This window comes from Salmo salar, chromosome ssa18, assembly GCF_905237065.1.
Source record: "Salmo salar chromosome ssa18, Ssal_v3.1, whole genome shotgun sequence".
NCBI lineage: Eukaryota > Metazoa > Chordata > Actinopteri > Salmoniformes > Salmonidae > Salmo > Salmo salar.
Genome location: NC_059459.1, coordinates 21,260,559 through 21,281,482, shown reverse-complemented (window position 1 = coordinate 21,281,482; position 20,924 = coordinate 21,260,559). Strand labels below are relative to the sequence as shown.

General features: G+C 44.1%; 1 protein-coding gene across 2 annotated transcripts in view; it reads right to left on the bottom strand.

The window, feature by feature from the left end:
• Positions 1-20,924, bottom strand: part of LOC106577034 (disintegrin and metalloproteinase domain-containing protein 12) — a 158,452-nt gene that overhangs the window by 91,495 nt on the left and 46,033 nt on the right. For both annotated transcript variants that reach the window (XM_014154703.2, XM_014154704.2), the window contains exons 2-3: positions 12,328-12,449; positions 4,973-5,046 (exon numbers count right to left, since the gene is read on the bottom strand). In XM_014154703.2, coding sequence (XP_014010178.2) covers positions 4,973-5,046; positions 12,328-12,449 — 196 coding nt within the window. The remainder of the gene's footprint in view (positions 1-4,972; positions 5,047-12,327; positions 12,450-20,924) is intronic.

The following is a 20,924-nucleotide window of genomic DNA, read 5'->3' as shown; positions in this document are numbered from 1 at the left end:
GAGCTGTCGAATGGATTCAAGACAAATCTTTCAGGAACTGGCCCAGATAAGAGAAATGGATGGAGACATTAAAAAGTTATTCTGTTGTCTGGGAATTTCCTGTATCATTACTGTAGATGCCTAATGCTGAAATTATGTGCAGTTACATACTAAAAGCTTTGCAACACCCAAAAGTACAGCATGACCTGAATCAAATGAATGTACTAGGAAAATTGGAAAATTGAACAGTATTAAATGGAACTCTTCCTGACAAGACAATTTATCAAAATCCACTCAACCCAGCCGGCACACATCAACCTGGTCTCAGAGCATTTCATATTATTCTGTACGTAAATTCGAGACACTCCATTTCGTATGATATGTTCCGTTTAGTATGGTATGTATTAATTTGTGGATGTCCATAATCAATTACGTATGATATGGTACGAATTACAATTCATATGATATGAACAAATATGTAAATGTGTAATATGTTAAGAATTTCAAAAATGTACAATATGTTATGAATTTGCAAAAACTTATAATATGTTATGAATTTCCAATTGGTTGTAGTTAACGTTAGCTAGTTGGCTAATGCTAACATTAGCTAGTTGGCTAACATTGGCTAGGCTAGGGGTTAGAAGTAGGGGTTAAGGTTAGGAGTTAGGTTAAAGGGTTAACATTAGCTAGCTGACTAACGTTAGCTATGCTAGGGGTTAGAGGAATGGGTTAGGGTTAAGGTTAGGAGTTAAGTTAAAGGGTTAAGATTAGGGTTAGGGGAGGGGTTAGCTAACATGCCAAGTAGTTGCAAAGTATATAACAAATTGTTGAAAAGTTGCTAATTAGCTAAAATGCTAAATTGTCCATGATGACATTCGAACACGCAAAAGTACAGCATGACCTGAATCAAATGAATGTACTAGGAAAATTGGAAAATTGAACAGTATTAAATGGAACTCTTCCTGACAAGACAATTTATCAAAATCCACTCAACCCAGCCGGCACACATCAACCTGGTCTCAGAGCATTTCATATTATTCTGTACGTAAATTCGAGACACTCCATTTCGTATGATATGTTCCGTTTAGTATGGTATGTATTAATTTGTGGATGTCCATAATCAATTACGTATGATATGGTACGAATTACAATTCATATGATATGAACAAATATGTAAATGTGTAATATGTTAAGAATTTCAAAAATGTACAATATGTTATGAATTTGCAAAAACGTATAATATGTTATGAATTTCCAATTGGTTGTAGTTAACGTTAGCTAGTTGGCTAATGCTAACATTAGCTAGTTGGCTAACATTGGCTAGGCTAGGGGTTAGAAGTAGGGGTTAAGGTTAGGAGTTAGGTTAAAGGGTTAACATTAGCTAGCTGACTAACGTTAGCTATGCTAGGGGTTAGAGGAATGGGTTAGGGTTAAGGTTAGGAGTTAAGTTAAAGGGTTAAGATTAGGGTTAGGGGAGGGGTTAGCTAACATGCCAAGTAGTTGCAAAGTATATAACAAATTGTTGAAAAGTTGCTAATTAGCTAAAATGCTAAATTGTCCGTGATGACATTCGAACACGCAACCTTTGGGTCCTATCCATCCACCCCGACCAACAACCCTCCTTTTGTTTCTTGCCTTAATTAGCCTTCTGTCTTATGTAACCATACCAAACGTAACATATCATACTAATTTGAGTGTCCTCGGATTTACATTTACTATGTTACGTCTAGTCTATGAGACCAGGTAGCACACACACACACACACACACACACACACACACACACACACACACACACACACACACACACACACACACACACACACACACACACACACACACACACACACACACACACACACACACACACATTCTTTCTTCCTACCGTTGCAGTCTTTAATCAGTGTAATGTCTCATAGGACTGACATCATGAGAGGCTGTCTAACATGCTCTAGATCACGGCTATTATAACCTTTGACCTTTGAGTCCCCCTATGGATTCAGAACGCTATTTCTCTATAGTCTCTGTACTGCTTGTAGTAGTCATGTATTGCCTGAAAACTGCCATTGTTTATGCCCCTGCCATCAAGAGTGACTAAAACTGGCATCTTAAGGGCTAGACCTCATCAAAAAGTATTGACATAACCAAAGCCAAATGCAAGACTTATAACCTTCCTCCTTCAGTCAATCTTTCTTCATCCTCTCACTACTCCGTCCTTCTGTGATTTGCATAATCTGATCCATTTTGTTTTTACACAGCTTGGTGTCTCTGCATGGCAGTGTGGGCCGTTGTGAGGTTCTTGTATTTTTCACAACGTTCCTGACTAATGACAGAAAATTCCATTATAAAATCAATATCTGAAGCCTTGAAAACGTTGAAACAATGATCCGGTGGGTGCTGCTTCAGGAGCAGGGAGGCACTCCACTCAGACTGAATAAATAAAAACAGCTCCGCTGGCAGGCAGGCAGGCAGGCAGGCAGGCAGGCAGGCAGGCAGACACACACACACACACACACACACACACACACACACACACACACACACACACACACACACACACACACACACACACACACACACACACACACACACACACACACCCTCCAAAAAACTAAACAGAGAAATGGGAATAAATGAGAGCCAGGATCCAATGAGGCCAGATGCATCAGCCTAATTTCTCAGTCTGTTGCTCAGGTACAGAGCTGACAGAGAGCCAACATCAAGCTCAGACAGAACATGCAGGTCCAACACTAAATTGACCGCTTTTTTGGGTCAAATATTTCCAGGAGAAACCAAAGGAAAAAGTTTAAGTGGGTTTGGGCTGTTACTTTAGAGAGACTCAATAACTGGAAGTAGCCTTTGCTTGTGCAAGCCAGAACAGCTCAAAGAAGTATCTCCTGTTTCTGTAGCGTGAGGCAGCTTGATGTACAAGTACACCCCATGGACAAGACGCTAGTCTATCACAGGGCAGTCCCTCAATCTATCTCCTTAGTGTCAAGCAGAGATGCATCGGGTCCCATTTTTATAGTCTTTGGTATGACTCGGCCAGGGATCAAACTCCCAGACTTCCAATCTCTGGACAGACACTAACCACAAGGCCACTGAGTTGGTCTCACAATACTGTTAATGCTACACAGGTTGTGAGTGCTTCTAGCTGAGAGGATAGAGGAATCAATCTATTGATGATAATCAATGAACAAACGCATGCTTGCCCAAACACACACAGCCTGAACAGCTCTATACTTTCTCAAGGCCAGACTGTTGGGTCAGAGGGCTGCTAGCTAACATATTGGTTTATTAATTAGATTGGCTATTCTGTTTACTTTTTGGTAGAGCTAGATCTTTTCAGATTGGCCCTGGACCAGGTGTGCACTTGAGGAAAACCAAATTAGGAAACCTTATGGACTCAGCAGAACTCTGTAAAAAAAAAACACCACTTACAGTAAACCTTGCATAACTCAGCCAAGAAAACATCCACTTACTAAACAGGTCCTTTAATTCAGTTGACCAACTCACTCTTACTGAAAACCAATAAAACAAAAACTCTTATGGAATGCATACCAGAATCTCTATACATTTCAGGGTACTTTCTGCTCTACCTGTCGCTTAGATCTGTCTGTCTACAGTGCAGCTAATTTATTGGTGAAACTAATTTCTTAGGATAATAGAACCTTCATACTGAACGCTATTAAGTGGACATTAGCAGCATATTGTGGTGTTATACACCACAAACAGAGAGCAAACTACTACTCTGTGCTGGCTCAGAGGTTCTTCCTACCTCTTGATCCTACAGAGAAGGCAGGGAGGGTACAACCCCGCACAGTGCACACACAGAGAGCATGCAGAGGTCACACACCACCTGTGTCTGGGTACAGACGTGAGACAGACATCAGCGGACACATCTGGAGGGAGGCAGGGAGGAGGACAGGCGGAACAGACGGAAGGGAATTCCTGGGCTGGCTTATCTCTCACAGCTGACACACGGGTCACCAAGGTTGGCGATGCGGGTAGGGTACTTGGGTGGGATTTTATATTTTTAGGAATAGGCTGGTGGGAATTTTGTCAGGGACACAGATTAAGTTGGACAGTAGAAGTGAGGTGATGAGGAAAATCAGAGTTTTGGTGTTTATAGTGGGTGTGTTTCAAAGGAGTGACGGGAGTGAATGCAGTACACAAAATCAATGAGAATATCCTAATGTCAAAGTGTATGTACTATCTCAGTAGCGTTGCAGTGAAATCTGATAGATCTCCGGGGTCTTATCCCTACTGGTCTAGTCTATGCATCTATGGTGGTCCATCAAACCTGGCAGACTAAACCAACTGGAGGGAGATCATGTCTCCTGCACAGTGTCCAAGCCAAGGAGTGTAAGTTACACATTCAAACGCAATGATTAAGCCAAGTATAAAATACTTGAAGGCCTATGGCTGCTTCAGACCTAATACCTGGCCCAAGTCTCCTTGCTTCTGGAAATGCTTAGCTTGTACTGTATATATATGAACCGTGTGTATATATGCAGTTGATTTCACAAATACTCCATAGGATTCCCAGTTCTCATGCCTGGTGTTATATTCCACAGTCTGGAAGAGAAAAAGGTGTTGAGAGAGAGAAAAAAAACCTCTCGAGTCCACTTCACCCTCATTCTCTATCAACTATCATCACTCAACTCTTCAGAGAGACTAAACCATAAAAGTGCCTCGACATTTGTTCTGTGAAATATTTTTTCCCCTCCATAAACTGTATCAGCCCTCATACTGTAGAATCGTTTCCCGTAGCTCTTACTACAGCCATGGGCACAGCATATGCTAGTTGAAGAGCAACACATCTGATCATTGTTTACTCCATATGTTAATGTGATTGTATCTTCCCAAATTCAAACAAACCATTTCAATAGTCCCCAAAACATCCATATTCCTTTGGAAGCCGAGATGCCTGTAGTGATGAAGGTCTGATGTAGGACTTTAGGATGTGCAGTGGAATATAGAATGATGACTTACTGGTTTTTTTCTAGTGCCAGGACCAGTTGTTCACCTTCCGCCTCCACCACCAGCTTCAGTGATGCAGGATGACTCTAGAACACAAACACAGGACACCAGAGGTGAGGGGACGGGACACCCAGCACAGCTGACACATACTGGACAGGAAGTACGCGGGCATGCTGGGAAAGGGCCAGGAAGAGGGATTCCAGTTCCCAGATCCATTGCATTGGTGGTTGTCATGACTAGGGCCCTGTTTTCCTGACTACGTAACCCGACCATGGAAAGCTCTGGACTCTAGCCATGACAGCTGACTTTTTGATGAGCACATACACTACCACACTACCGTTCAAAAGTTTGGGGTCACTTAGAAATGTCCTTGTTTTTGAAAGAAAAGCTCATTTTTGGTCCATTAAAATAACATCAAATTGATCAGAAATACAGTGTAGACATTGTTAACGTTGTAAATGACTATTGCAGCTGGAATCGGCAGATTCTTTTATGGAATATCTACGTAGGCGTACAGAGGCCCATGATCAGCAACCATCATTCCTGTGTTCCAATGGCATGTTGTGTTAGCTAATCCAAGTTTCTCATTTTAAAAGGCTAATTGATCATTAGAAAACCCTTTTGTAATTATGTTAGCACAGCTGAAAACTGTTCCTTTGAGAGTTCCCCATTACCTCACTGCTGAAGGGGGGTCCGGTGCGGCTGCGGTGGTCGGCGGAGGCGGACAGGGCCTTCCGTCATCTGAAGGTTCTGTTTACTGACGCTCCGGTGCTGGCGCATCCGGATCCCTCTTTGCCATTCGTGGTGGAGGTGGACGCGTCCGAAGCTGGGGTAGGAGCAGTTCTGTCACAGCGTTCGGGCGCTCCTCTGAAGCTCCGCCCCTGCGCTTTCTTTTCTAGGAAGCTAAGCCCGGCAGAGCGCAACTACGATGTGGGGGACAGGGAGTTGTTAGCTGTGGTCAAGGCTTTGACAGTGTGGAGACATTGGCTTGAGGGGGCACGTCACCCTTTTCTCATCTGGACCGACCACCGTAACCTGGAGTACATCCGGGCAGCGAGGAGACTGAATCCTCGTCAAGCCAGGTGGGCTATGTTCTTTACTAGGTTTCAGTTCACCCTTTCATACATTCCGGGTTCTCGGAACCGGAAGGCCGACGCACTGTCGCGTCTCTATGACACCGAGGAGAGGACCATCGATCCCGCTCCCATACTCCCTGCGTCCTGTCTAGTGGCGCCGGTGGTATGGGAGGTGGATGCGGACATCGAGCGGGCGGTTCAGTCAGAACCCATTCCGCCTCAATGTCCCGCGGGTCTGAGGTTCGTTCCGCTTGGTGTTCGCGATCGCCTGATCCGATGGGCCCACACTTTACCCTCCTCGGGTCATCCTGCGGTGAAGCGGACAGTGCGAGGCCTGAAAGGGAAGTACTGGTGGCCCACCTTGGCTGAGGATGTAAGACACTATGTCTCTTCCTGTTCGGTGTGCGCCCAGTGCAAGGCTCCTAGGCACCTGCCTCGAGGGAAACTACAGCCCCTCCCCTTTCCACAGCGACTTTGGTCTCACCTCTCGGTGGATTTCCTAACTGATCTCCCGCCATCTCAGGGGAACACGACGATCCTGGTTGTTGTGGATCGGTTTTCGAAGTCCTGCCGTCTGCTCCCGTTGCCCGGTCTTCCTACGGCCCTACAGACCGCGGAGGCCCTATTCACCCATGTCTTCCGGCACTACGGGGTGCCCGAGGACATCGTATCTGATCGGGGTCCCCAGTTCACCTCCAGAGTGTGGAGGTCATTTATGGAGAGGCTGGGGTCTCGGTCAGCCTGACCTCGGGTTTCCACCCCGAGAGTAATGGGCAGGTAGAACGCATCAACCAGGATGTGGGCAGGTTTCTGCGGTCATATTGCCAGGACCGGCCAGGGGAGTGGTCGAGGTTCGTGCCATGGGCCGAGATGGCCCAGAACTCTCAACGCCACTCCTCCACTAACTTGTCACCTTTTCAAGTTGTATTAGGTTATCAGCCGGTACTGGTGCCTTGGCAGCAGAGCCAGACGGAGACCCCTGCGGTGGAGGAATGGGTACAGCGCTCTCAAGAGACCTGGAGGGCTGTCCAGGAGTGCCTGAAGCGGGCTATCGGGCGACAGAAGGAGAGCGCTGACCGCCGCCGCAGTGAGGCTCCTGTATACAATCCAGGGGATATAGTCTGGCTCTCGACCCGGAACCTGCCCGGCCGGAAGCTGGGTCCGCGATTTGTGGGGCTGTTCAAAGTCCTGAGGAGAATAAACGAGGTGTGTTATAGGTTACAACTCCCTTCATATTACCGCATTAACCCCTCGTTTCATGTGTCTCTCCTCAGGCTGGTGGTAGCTGGTCCACTGCAGGACGCTGAGGTGCGGGAGGTCCCTCCGCCCCCCCTGGATATCGGGGGGGCCCCGGCGTACACAGTCAGGGCCATCCTGGACTCCCGACGTCGGGTAGGGGGCCTGCAGTACCTCGTGGACTGGGAGGGGTACGGCCCGGAGGAGAGGTGCTGGGTTCCGGTGGAGGACATTTTGGATCCCACTATGCTCCAGGAGTTCCATCGTCTCCGTCCGGACCGGCCGGCGCCTCGCCCTCCGGGTCGTCCCCGAGGCTGGCGTCGGCGCGCTGCAGGAGCCGCGCGTCAGGGGAGGGTTACTGTCACAGTATCCACAGAAAATGGTGCCCCTCCTCGGCCGGGCGGCGCTCGCCGGTCGTCGTCGCCGGTCTACTAGCTGCCGCCGATCTGTGTTTCTGTGTTCATTGTGTTTTGTCTGTCTAGGTCCGCACCTGTTGTCATTTCTGTCATTAGTGGGGGGGTATTTAGTTTGTTCCTTTGGGGTTGTGTGTTGTGCGGGATTGTTTGTTTGTCAGCGGGTTTACACTGTGGCCGTTTCTTCTCTATCGTTTTTATATTGGAGGATTTATTTTCTCGCCGGGCTGCGCCCCGTGCGTGATTTTCCCTTTGTGGATTACCTGTTTCCCTTTTGGGTATTGTGCACTCCCAGTGCCTTTTGATCACCTAGTGTGTGGGTGTGAATAAACTTCGAGCTACTGGACGATATCTCCTGCATTTGACTCTACTCCTTCCTCCTGCCCTAAGTACCCGTGACAGTCATTTACCATATTAACAATGTCTACACCGTATTTGTGATCAATTTGATGTTATTTTAATGGACAAAAAATGTGATTTTCTTTAAAAAACAAGGACATTTCTATGTGACCCCAAACTTTTGAACAGATTATTTGCATTGCCCCCCCCCCCCACACCACTGCCACTCTGTTGTCATCTATGCATAGTCACTTTAATTAACTCTACCTACATGTACAGTTGAAGTCAGAAGTTTACATACACTTAGGTTGGAGTCATTAAAACTCGTTTTTCAACCACTCCATACATTTCTTGTTAACACATTTTTTTACAGACAGATTATTTCACTTATAATTCACTGTATCACAATTCCAGTGGGTCAGAAGTTTACATGTTGACTGTGCCATTAAACAACTTGGAAAATTCCAGAAAGAAATGTCATGGCTTTAGAAGCTTCTGATAGGCTAATTGACATCATTGGAGTCAATTGGAGGTGTACCTGTGGATGTATTTCAAGTCCTACCTTCAAACTCAGTGCCTCTTTGCTTGACATCATGGGAAAATGAAAAGAAATCAACCAAGACCTCAGAAAAAAATTTGTAGACCTCCACAAGTCTGGTTCATCCTTGGGAGCAATTTCCAAATGCATGAGGGTACCACATTCATCTGTACAAACAATAGTACGCAAGTATAAACACCATGGGACCACGCAGCCGTCATACCGCAAAGGAAGGAGATGTGTTCTGTCTCCTAGAGATGAACGTATTTTGGTGCAAAACGTGCAAATCAAATCACAGAACAACAGCAAAGGACCTTGTGAAGATGCTGGAGGAAACAGATACAAAAGTATATATATCCACAGTAAAACGAGTCCTATATCGACATAACCTGAAAGGCCGCTCAGCAAGGAAGAAGCCACAGCTCCAAAACAGCCATAAAAAAGCCAGACTACGGTTTGCAACTGCACATGGGGACAAAGATCGTACTTTTTGGAGAAATGTCCTCTGGTCTGATGAAGCTAAAACAGAACAGTTTGGCCATAATGTTGTTTGGAGGAAAAAGGGCGAAGCTTGCAAGCCGAATAACACCATCCCAACCGTGAAGCACGGGGGTGGCAGCATCATGTTGTGGGGTTGCTTTGCTGCAGGAGGGACTGGTGCACTTCACAAAATAGATGGCATCATGAGGCAGGGAAATTATGTGGATATATTGACACAACATCTCAAGACATCAGTCTTGAAGTTAAAGCTTGGTCGCAAATGTGTCTTCCAAATGGACAATGACCCCAAGCATACTTCCAAAGTTGTGGCAAAATGGCTTAAGGACAACAAATGTAAACTTCTGACTTCAACTATACATACTACCTCAACTAACCTGTGCCCCCGCACATTGACTCTGTACCGGCACCTCCCTGTATATATTGTTATTTTTTTACTGCTGCTCTTTAATTACTTGTTAAATGTATCTCTTATTCTTATCCGTATTTTTTGAAACTGCACTGTTAGGGGCTCGTAAGTAAGCATTTCACTGTAAGGCCTGTTGTATTCAGCGCATGTGACTAATACCATTTGATATGATTTAGTGTAAGTATGGTGCCTCTCCATTACTAATTCTCCATCCGAGGATGGCCAGGTCATAGACACTTCCGTTAGTACCTTTCATGATTTCCCATAGTTAGGTTAAAAACTGGACTCTGTTCATTCAGAACGTTGGAGACGTTTATAAAACATCAACAGTATTGTAAAAAATGATCTAATGTTGAACATGAAATTCCCCTTTAGGTCTACAGCAATAATCTACCAAGTCAGGTTGATGTTGGTCAGAAATCAACAGCAAAAACGTTTCTGTTTTTGCAGAGCAAGCAGTGTTTTTCCTTGAGTGCAAGGACAACATTTTCATGATTGTCTGCATATTTCAGTGCTGACTGACACACATTTCCCCAGACCTCCTGCCTTTTTAACACTCATGAGTTATGACCCTGACACTAATTTCCCCAGACCACCTGCCTTTTTAACACTCATGAGCTATGACTGAACTGGCCCATGGGAAAAGGGGGGCTTGACAGCAGCTGGGGATCTCTGTCTGTCGCACAGTTTATGACAGGCTATCAGATACTGATATCTCACACACACACACACACACACACACACACACACACACACACACACACACACACACACACCACCACACACACCACACACCACACACCGAGAGCCTCCTACTAGGAAAAGGTTATGTTGTCATTTGAACTATTTTACTACCCACGTAGAAGCAGGTACACAGACAAGCAGCCAGGCATTTCGGCTGCACCTTGAGAGATGAAGATAGACAGGCAGAGATATAGATAGACAGGCAGAGATATAGATAGACAGGCAGAGACAGAACAACCATTATTTTGTCCCAGTCAGATAAGGGCAAATCCATCGTAAAAGAGTGATACTGAGACTCAGATTTTTCACTTTAAAATGTATGCCAAACAAAAACCAAAGATTGCAAAGCTAAACAAACCATACAACTCTATTTAACAATGTCCACAGAAAAGTTTATAAAAACATATTTACTTGAAGAACAGTGCAGATGTAAAGTTTGGTAATCAAATGATGGCTTGTGCTGTTGGTGCCGTCATTCTGTTACAAATGTTGTATCTGCACTGATCTTCAAGTGAACGTGTTTTTGTAAAATGTTCTGTAGAAATTGTTAAAAGTAGTCCTTGTGCATAGAGTTGTATAGTTTGTGGGTCCATTTGTGGTTTAGAAGGCAGGGCGGTTCATGTCAGGTCATCACCCAATTGTCCTGACTCACCACCACCAAGATATTGGCTTGCTACTTCTTGTGGCACAGAAAACAGTTCAATAAAAACTAAAGGGGTGGAGGGAAAAATGAGTCTGGTATCATCTCTGATAAAATAACCAACTTGTTAAACTCAATAATATGTTGGAATGGTCAACATGGCTATAACAGCTGGCTCGTGAACTATACAAATACACATTGTTGTCAAACTCAATTGATTATGTAGTGTCATGACAATGGAATACCTCTCTAACAAAATTAAATTAACTTTCACCAAAATTCTGTCCTAACTAAATAACTAGAATCTCTTCATTGTTCCAGACAAAGCTATAATATATCACATTCTGATGAATTACTGGTGCATCACTGGCAGCTCTCATGACTCCTTCTCATTTCAGAGATTTTGTTGATTTGCTAATACCCTCCCCATGTCAGCCAAGTAAAGCACAAGCTCAGCATTCAGGGAGAGTGTGTAAATGAGACACTAACATAAAAAAAAGAAAAAAAAACACCCCCTCAGAGGGTGTGGTATTTCCTCCAGCTAGGAAAAACCTATCCACTCATGTATAATCTGAGGGATAAATCTTGGAAAGCCATGGCTGTTTTAAATATTCCGGGAGTACTACTCAACACCCACGCGTTTCCCTTGTCGGGAATGGTTTCCCTATGGTGAAGTGGGGGATCCCGGATTTCAAAAATGTATTTCTCTCACTAAGTCCTAGTGGGCTGAACGCATTGGGTTTCCCCGTCTGAAGCTACCCTAATATACCCTAAAACCAGAAACTCAATTGCAGGATGTGCTTAATTTGTTAAAGACCCCATGTAATAGCAGAGATGAAATGTGCTGATTTACCTGGTTTTAATAACTCAATGGATTTCAGGCATTACACATGGTTCATAGAAAGAAACTCTAATACGTCTTATAAATCTTTGCTTTGCTTACAGTTCTGGTATGTCAAGGATAACACGTGTTAGGGTGCATTTGCTAGCCATCCGCAACTACGCTCACCTGCCCAATACATTTTAGCACAATGGTTAGATGGTTTCAAATCCGGTTGCTACCTGACTTTGTTACAAAACCAGACAGTTTAGGGGAAAAAGGCAGTCTTCTGCCAGTGGTAAACCATTTCAAAATGTTGCTTTTCATGCACTGCTGATTTGTAGAGTATAGGAGCCTGGCGAGTTGGGGGAATAATTTCACAGTGTATGGAGCCTCAGGGCCTAGCTCATACTAAACAAACAACAGAGAGGCCATTCAACGCCGTGGGGAGTGAGCATTGAGGAAAAAGCACAAAGGGGAATCAGCTGAGGATAAACAGAAATGGGGAATTATTAGGAGCTCACGACTGGAACAACACAGGAGATCTGAGGCAGGTGAGCAGGCAGGCTAGCATCTGCGCTTGGCTGAGCTATAGTAGGAGCAGCTTATTTGCATTAGCCAAGGCCGCTAAGTGGCCGCTTTATGAATATTTACCCTGGACTTGAGCTGGCTGAGTGGTTTGCGCTGCCGTCCTTCCAGCAGGAGAGGTACCGTGGTGTCATAGCGTTGGGGCTTAGGGACAGCACTGTGCAGCACACTCTGGTCCAAGCTTTTCCCTGTTAAAAGATCAATAACAGTGATTAGTGATGTAATCAATGGAAATGGTTTGTACTGAGTGGGTATGGTTAGCGCGAGTCTATCTGGTCTCTGTTAAGTACTGCTATCACTTGACCTGAGGAGGCCTAACTGAGAGCATGTATATTACTGTATAATAAGAATGACATAACACCTGACTTCAATGGTTGTGGCGGCAGTCAACCATGAGATTATGGAGAATACATAACATTGTTATCATTCTTAAAAAGTTAGTCTTGTGAACATGTGATTGTTTCATCATTTAGCTTCAGGCCACCTCAAGTAAAATGTGTTGCTCTATTGAATGGTTAATCAACTAGATTCAGCTGCGGGGTGATTTTCTTGAGCAGATGGTCAGGGGGCCGGAAAATAATTACAAACAATTTGTAGACTGCAAAGTAACCGAAGCTCAAAAGTATGTGGACACCTGCTCGTCGAACATCTCATTCCAAAATCATGGCCATTAATATGGATTTGGTTCCCCCTTTGCTGCTATAATAGCCTCCACACTTCTGGGAAGGCTTTCCACTAATGTTGGAACATTGCCGCGGGGACTTCCATTCAGCCACAAGAGCACTAGTGAGGTCGGGCACTGATGTTGGGCAATTAGGCCTGGCTCGCTGTCGGCATGCCAATTCATCCCGCGGGTGATCTATGGGGTTGAGGTCAGAGCTCTGTGCATGCCAGTCAAGTTCTTCCACACCGATCTCGACAAACCATTTCTGTATGGACTTCGCTTTGTGCAAGAGGGCATTTGTATGCTGAAACAAGAAAGCGCCTTCCCCAAACAGTTGCCACAAAGTTGGAAGCACAGAAGGTCATTGTATGCTGTAGCATTACGATTTCCCTTCACTGGAACTATGGGGCCTAGTAGAGCCATGAAAAAAAGCCCCAGAACATTATTCCTCCTCCACCAAACTTTACAGTTGGCACTATGCAATCGGGCAGGTAGCATTCTCCTGGCATCCGCCAAACCCAGATTCGTCCATCGGACTGCCAGATGGTGAAGCTTCATTCATCACTCCAGAGAAGGCAGTTCCAATGCTCCAGAGTCTAATGGAGGCGAGCTTTACATGCTTAGGCTTGTGTGTGGCTGCTCGGCCATGGAAACCCATTTCATGGGTTTCTCCCAACAAAAATCCCTGAGCTCTTCAGTAAGGCCATTCTACTGCCAATTTTTGTCTATGTTAATTGCATGGCTGTGTGTTCGATTTTATAAACCTGTCAGCAACGGGTGTGGGTGACATAGCTGAAGCCACTAATTTGAAGGGGTGTCCACATACTCTTGTGTACAGTATATAGTGTATAATACTTAAATAAAACATAATATTTTCAAACCTTGCTTAAATTTGTATACAATCACATATATCTCTCTATTATGGATGGAAATACTTTGGAACAGATTTCCAAAATTAAAATCCCTGATTTGCCTTTTTTTTTTACAGTAATTTATGTCCAACCCCAAAAAATCGATAGCATTTGGAGAAACCTGCTCTATTGTTTAAATGACCTTGAATTTATTACACACTAAATGCAAGGCTTTTAGGTCACTTGAGTGAACCAAACTGACCTACTATGGGTCAAAAAAACATTCACATTAAATAGAACTACTACACAGATCCATTTTTTAAACAGACAATAAAGAGGCCCTCAGACAAACTGTACAGCACTGTAGACATATTACCTTTAGATATTGCCTTTTCCAAACACAATGCAAGCTCTCTATTATTCTACTGTGAAACAGTGGTGTCCCCAAAGGGTATCTGTTCTGCAGTAAGACCACAGACACAACATCAATAATGGATGGTTTCACACAGCTCATCAGGAACACAGCTTTACCAATATCTCTCAACAGCACTACTGCACAAACCAACCTATTGCTGTGCTGTACATTAAAGCTCTTACTCTGTTATACTGGGAATCAATATGAAGCTCTTTCTCCCCTAATGTTTTGTTCTATTGTAAATCTATTATTTGAGCATCAAAACCAACTTCTTTACCCTCCTGGTAAGGTGAATTCACCGGGGGTAATACACAGTTAGCTAGTTAGACAAGCTAGACACACACAGAAAATGCAGTACTTGAGGAAGCTGTCCATTTGAGTATGTATAGTGCCTTCAGAAAGTATTCACATCCCTTGACTTTACAGCCTGAATTTGAAATGGATAAAAGGTAGATGTTTTGTCACTGGCGTACACACAATATCCCATAATATCAAAGTTGAATGATGTTTTTAGACATTTTTACAAATTCATTAAAAATTAAAAGCTGAAATGTCTTGAGTCAATAAGTATTCAACCACTTTGTTATAGCAAACCTAAATAAGTTCAGGAGTAAAAATTTGCTGAACAAGTCATACGTTTCATGGACTCTGTGTGCAATAATAGTGTTTAACATGATTTTTGAATGACTACCTCATCTCTGTACCCCACACATACAGTTAATTGTAAGGTCCCTCAGTCGAGCAGTGCATTTCAAACACAGATTCAACTACAAAGACCAGGGAGGTTTTCCAATGTCTCACAAAGAATGGCATCTATTGGTAGATGAGTAAAATAAAAAGCAGACATTGAATATCCCTTTGAGCATGGTAAAGTTATTAATTACACTTTGGATGGTGTATCAATACACCCAGTCACAACAAAGATACAGTCGTCCATCCTAACTCAGTTGCCAGAGAGGAAGGAAACTGCTCAGTGACTTCACCATGAGGCCAATGGTGAGTGTAAAACAGGTACAAAGTTTAATGGCTGTGATAGGAGAAAACTAAGAATGGATCAACAACATTGTAGTTACTCCACAATAATAACCTAATTGACAGAGTGAAAAGAAGGAAGCCTGTACAGAATACAAATATTCCAAAACATGCATCCTGTTTGCAACAAGGCACCAAAGTAATACTTCAAGAAATGTGACAAAGCAACACATTTTTTGTCCTGATTACAAAGTGTTATGCTTTGGGCAAATCCAATACAACACATTACCTAGTACCACTCTCCATATTTTCAAGCATAGTGGTGGCTGCATCATGTTATGGGTATGATTGTAATCGTTAAGGACTGGGGAGTTTTTCAGGATAAAAAAGAAACATAATGGAGCTAAGCACAGGCAATATCTTAGAGGAAAACCTGGTTCAGATTGCTTTCCACCAGACACTGGAAGATTAATTCACCTTTCATCAGGACGATAACCTAAAACACAAGGCCAAATCTACACTGGAGTTGCTTACCAAGAAGACAGTGAATGTTCCTGAGTTGCAAATTACAGTTTTGACTTAAATCTGCTTGAAAATCTAAGGCAGTGCCTCCCGAGTGGCAGAGTGGTCTAAGGCACTGCATCACAGTCCTAGCTGTACCAGTAGAGATCCTGGTTCGAGTCCAGGCGCTGTCGCAGCCGACCGCAACTGGGAGACCCATGGTGTGGCACACAATTGGCCTTAGGGGAGGGTTTGGGGAGGGGGAGGGTTTGGCCGGCAGGGATGTTCTTGTCCCATCCCACACTAGTGACTCCTGTGGCGGGCCAGGAGCAATGCAAGCTGACACGGTTGCCAATGTTTCCTCCGACACATTGGTGCAGCTGGCTTCCGGGTTAAGCGGGCAGTGTGTCAAGAAGTAGTGCGGTTTGGCTGGGTTGTGTTCTGGAGGACATACAGCTCTTGACGTTTGCCTCTCTCTCTCGAGTCCATACGGGAGTTGCAGTGATGGAACAAGACTATAACTACCAATTGGATATCATGAAAAAGGGGTAAAAAAACAAATAATAACTTTAAAAATTACATCTATGGCAAGACTTAAAACCTGTTTGGGATAGGGGGCAGTATTTTCACGGCCGGATAAAAAACGTACCCGATTTAATCTGGTTACTACTCCTGCCCAGAAACTAGAATATGCATATAATTAGTAGATTTGGATAGAAAACACTCTAAAGTTTCTAAAACTGTTTGAATGGTGTCTGTGAGTATAACAGAACTCATATGGCAGGCCAAAACCTGAGAAGATTCTACACAGGAAGTGCCCTGTCTGACAATTTGTTCTCCTTCTAGGGCATCTCTATCAAAAATACAGCATCTCTGCTGTAACGTGACATTTTCTAAGGCTTCCATTGGCTCTAGGAAGGTGCCAGAAAGTGGAATGAGAGCTCTCCAGTCTCTGGGCGAAAAACAGCAGGAGTTTTTGTGAGTGGTCCTGCTGAGAACAATGACACTGGAGCGCCCGTGCACGAGACGACTCCATGTTTTTCTTTCAGTGTTTGAATGAATACAACGTCGCCGGGTGGAATATTATTGCTATTTTATGAGAAAAATAGCATAAAAAGTTATTTTAAACAGCGTTTGACATGCTTCGAAGAACGGTAATGGAATATTTTGAATTTTTTTTGTCACGAAACGCGCCCGCGCGTCACCCTTCGGATAGTGACCTCAACGTACGAACAAAACGGAGCTATTTGGATATAACTATGGATTATTTCGAACCAAAACAACATTTGTTGTTGAAGTAGAAGTCCTGGGAGTGCATTCTGACAAAGAACAGCAAAGGTAATCAAATTTTTCTTATAGTAAATCTGAGTTTGGTGAGGGCCAAACTTGGTGGGTGTCAAATTAGCTAGCCATGATGGCTAGGCTATGTACTCAGAATATTGCAAAATGTGCTTTCACCGAAAAGCTATTTTAAAATCGGACACCGCGATTGCATAAAGGAGTTCTGTATCTATAATTCTTAAAATAATTGTTATGTAATTAGTAATTAGTAATTACAGGCGTGAGTAATTTAGTAAATTCACCGGAAGTTTGCTAGTTCTGAACATCACATGCTAATGTAAAAAGCTGTTTTTTGATATAAATATGAACTTGATTGAACAAAACATGCATGTATTGTATAACATAATGTCCTATGAGTGTCATATGATGAAGATCATCAAAGGTTAGTACTGCATTTAGCTGTGGTTTTGGTTTTTGTGACATATATGCTTGCTTTGAAAATGGCTGTGTGATTATTTTTGGGAGGGTACTCTCCTGACATAATCTAATGTTTTGCTTTCGCTGTAAAGCCTTTTTGAAATCGGACAGTGTGGTTAGATAAAGGAGAGTCTTGTCTTTAAAATGGTGTAAAATAGTCATATGTTTGAGAAATTGAAGTTATAGCATTTGTGAGGTATTTGTATTTCGCGCCACGCTATACCATTGGATATTGGTGAGGCGTTCCGCTAGCGGAACATCTGTCCCTAACAGGTTAAATGGTTGTCTTGCAATGATCAATAACCAATTTGTCCTGTGTAGCTCAGTAGGTAGAGCATGGCGCCAGGGTTGTGGGTTCGATTCCAACGGGGGACCAGTACAAAAAAAGTATTCAAATGTATGCACTCATTACTGTCGCTCTGGATAAGAGAATCTGCAAAACAACAAATGTAAAGAATTTTGAAAATAATAATTGTACAATCCAGTTGTGCAAAGCTCTTAGAAACTTGCTGAGAAAGGCTCACAGCTGTAATCACTGCTAAAAGGTGATTCTAACATGTATTGGCTCAGTGAATATTTGAGTAAATGCGATATTTCATTTTCATTACAATGTCTAAAAAAACTGTTTTCACTGTTATTATGGGGTATTGTGTGTTGATGGGAGAGAAACAAATATATTTAATCCATTTTGAATGTGTAATGATGTGCGCTGAGAGTCGGGAAGCAAGTTCAGGGAGTGAGTGTTTTAATAAATAAACGCTCCATAATACAAAACAAGAACCACAAACAGAGCACAGACATGAAACTGAAACAATAACACCTGGGGAAGGAACCAAAGGGAGTGACATATATAGGGAAGGTAATCAGGGAAGTCATGGAGTCCAGGTGAGTCTGATGACACGCAGGTGCGCGTAACGATGGTGACAGGTGTGCGCCAAAACGAGCAGCCTGGTGACCTAGAGGCCGGAGAGGGAGCACACGTGACAGTACCCCTTCCCCGACGCGTGGCTCTAGCCCCAGGATGCCGACCAAAATGACGATCCCGGGGAACAGGAGCGGACCGGACACCTCTGCAGAGGTGCTGGAAACCTGTCAATCCGGCTGAGACGCAGGAGCATGGCGACCTAGAGCACCAGAGAGAAAACATAACTGACGGTACCCCGTCCCCGGCTTGTTCGGCTCCAGCCGCAGGGCGCCATCCTAAGTGACGATCCCGGGGATCAGGAGCGGACAGGTCACCCCTGCTGATGCGAAGGAACCTGTCTCCGGCTGGGACGCGGGAACCTGACAGACTGACTGAGGCAGGGGAGCCTGGCGATCCGGCTGAGGCAAGAAAGCCTGCAGCGGCTCCCGGACCCGACGTCATTCCACCTGACAGAATTTCTTTTTTTAAACACTGCTGCTTTCCATAGGCGAGGCGTTATTCTGTAATAATGTGCACTGAGAGTCGGGAAGCAAGTTCAGGGAGTGAGTGTTTTTGTAAATAAACGCTCCATAATACAAAACAAGAAACACGAACAACGCACAGACATGAAACAGAAACAATAACACCTGGGGAAGGAACCAAAAGGAGTGACATATTTAGGGAAGGTAATCAGGGAAGTGATGGAGTCCAGGTGTGATGTCGCAATGGAGTCCAAGTGTGATGACGCGCAGGTGCGAGTAATGATGGTGACAGGTGTGCGCCATAACGAGCAGCCAGGTGCACTAGAGGCCGGAGAGGGAGCACACGTGACAGAATGCAGACTGTAACATATGGAATAAGTCAAGGGGAATGAGTATTCAAACAGACAGAGTATATATATATATACAAATAATAATATTTATTTATATATATATAATATATAAATAAATAATAATTATATAAATAAATATACAGTACCAGTCAAAAGTTTGGACACACCTACTCATTCCAGGGTATTTTCTTTATTTTGACTATTTTCTACATTGTAGAATAATAGAGAAGACACCAAAACTATGAAATAACATATATGGAATCATGTAGGAAGCAAAAAAGTGTTAAACAAATCAAAATGTATTTTATATTTTAAATTCTTCAAAGTAGCCACCCTTTGACTTGATGACAGCTTTGCACACTCTTGGCATTCTCTCAACCAGCTTCACCTGGAATGCTTTTCCAGCAGTCTTGAAGGAGTTACCACATATGCTGAGGACTTGTTGGCTACTTTTCCTTCACTCTGCGGTCCAACTCATCCAACACAACAATCGGGTGACTGTGGAGGCCAGGTCATCTGATGAGGCACTCCATCACTATCCTTCTTGGTCAAATAGCCCTTACATAGCCTGGAGGTGTGTTGGGTCATTGTCCTGTTGAAAAATAAATCACAGACAGTGTCACCTTCAAAGCAGCCCCACAACTCCTCCTCCATGCTTCATAGTGGGAACCACAGATGCGGAGATCATCCGTTCACCTATTCTGCATCTCAAAGACACGGCGTTTGGAACCAACAATCTCAAATTTGGACTCATCAGACCAAAGGACAGTTTTTCCACCGGTCTAAAGTCCATTGCTTGTGTTTCTTGGCCCAAGAGAGTCTCTTCTTATTATTGGTGTCCTGTAGTAGTAATTTCTTTGCAGCAATTCGACTATGAAGGCTTGATTCACACAGTCTCCTCTGAACAGTTGAGATGTGTCTGTTACTTGAACTCTGTGAAGCATTTATTTGGGCTGCAATCTGAGGTGCAGTTAACCCTAATGAACTTATCCTCTGCAGCAGAGGTAACTCTGGGTCTTCCTTCCTGTGGCGGTCCTCATGAGAGCCAGTTTCATTATAGCGCTTGTGTCACACCCTGATCTGCTTCACATGTCTTGTGCTTGTCTCCACACCCCACCAGGTGTCTCACATTTTTCCCCATTATCCCCTGTGTATTTATACCTGTGTTTTCTGTTTGTCTGTTGCCAGTTCGTCTTGTTTTGTCAGGTCTTACCAGCATGTTTCCCGTTTCTCTTGTTCAAGTTTTTATTTTCTAGTCTTCCCGGTTCTGACCTTTCTGCCTGTCCTGACCCTGACCCTGAGCCTGCCAGCCGTCCTGTACCTGCCCGACTCTGACCTGGTTTACGAACCTCTGCCTGCCCACGACCTGCCTTTTGCCTGCCCCTTTGTTGTATTAAATATTCTGAGAATCGTGATAGTACGAAATGGCCATGACTGACCCAGCAGACTCAGACCAGCTTTGCAACGCTGTCTCCTCCGAAGGAGCCACCATTGGAAGACACGAGGAGCTACTTCAAAACCTTATGAAAGGACTCCAGACCTTGGCGGAACGCCAGGATCACACTTTCAATGCTTTGCTGGAGCAATTCCGCTGATTATCTACTCGGCAGCAAGCCACCACGGTAACCCCCCAGAGTCTCAGTAACCCCGCTACCAGCGGCGCATCTCCCCAGCTTCCTGAGAACCCTGCTTACCTCCTCCGGAGGAGGGCTATGCTGGAGATCCAGGAACCTGCCGGCGTTTCTCTCCCAGTGCTCTCTCATCTT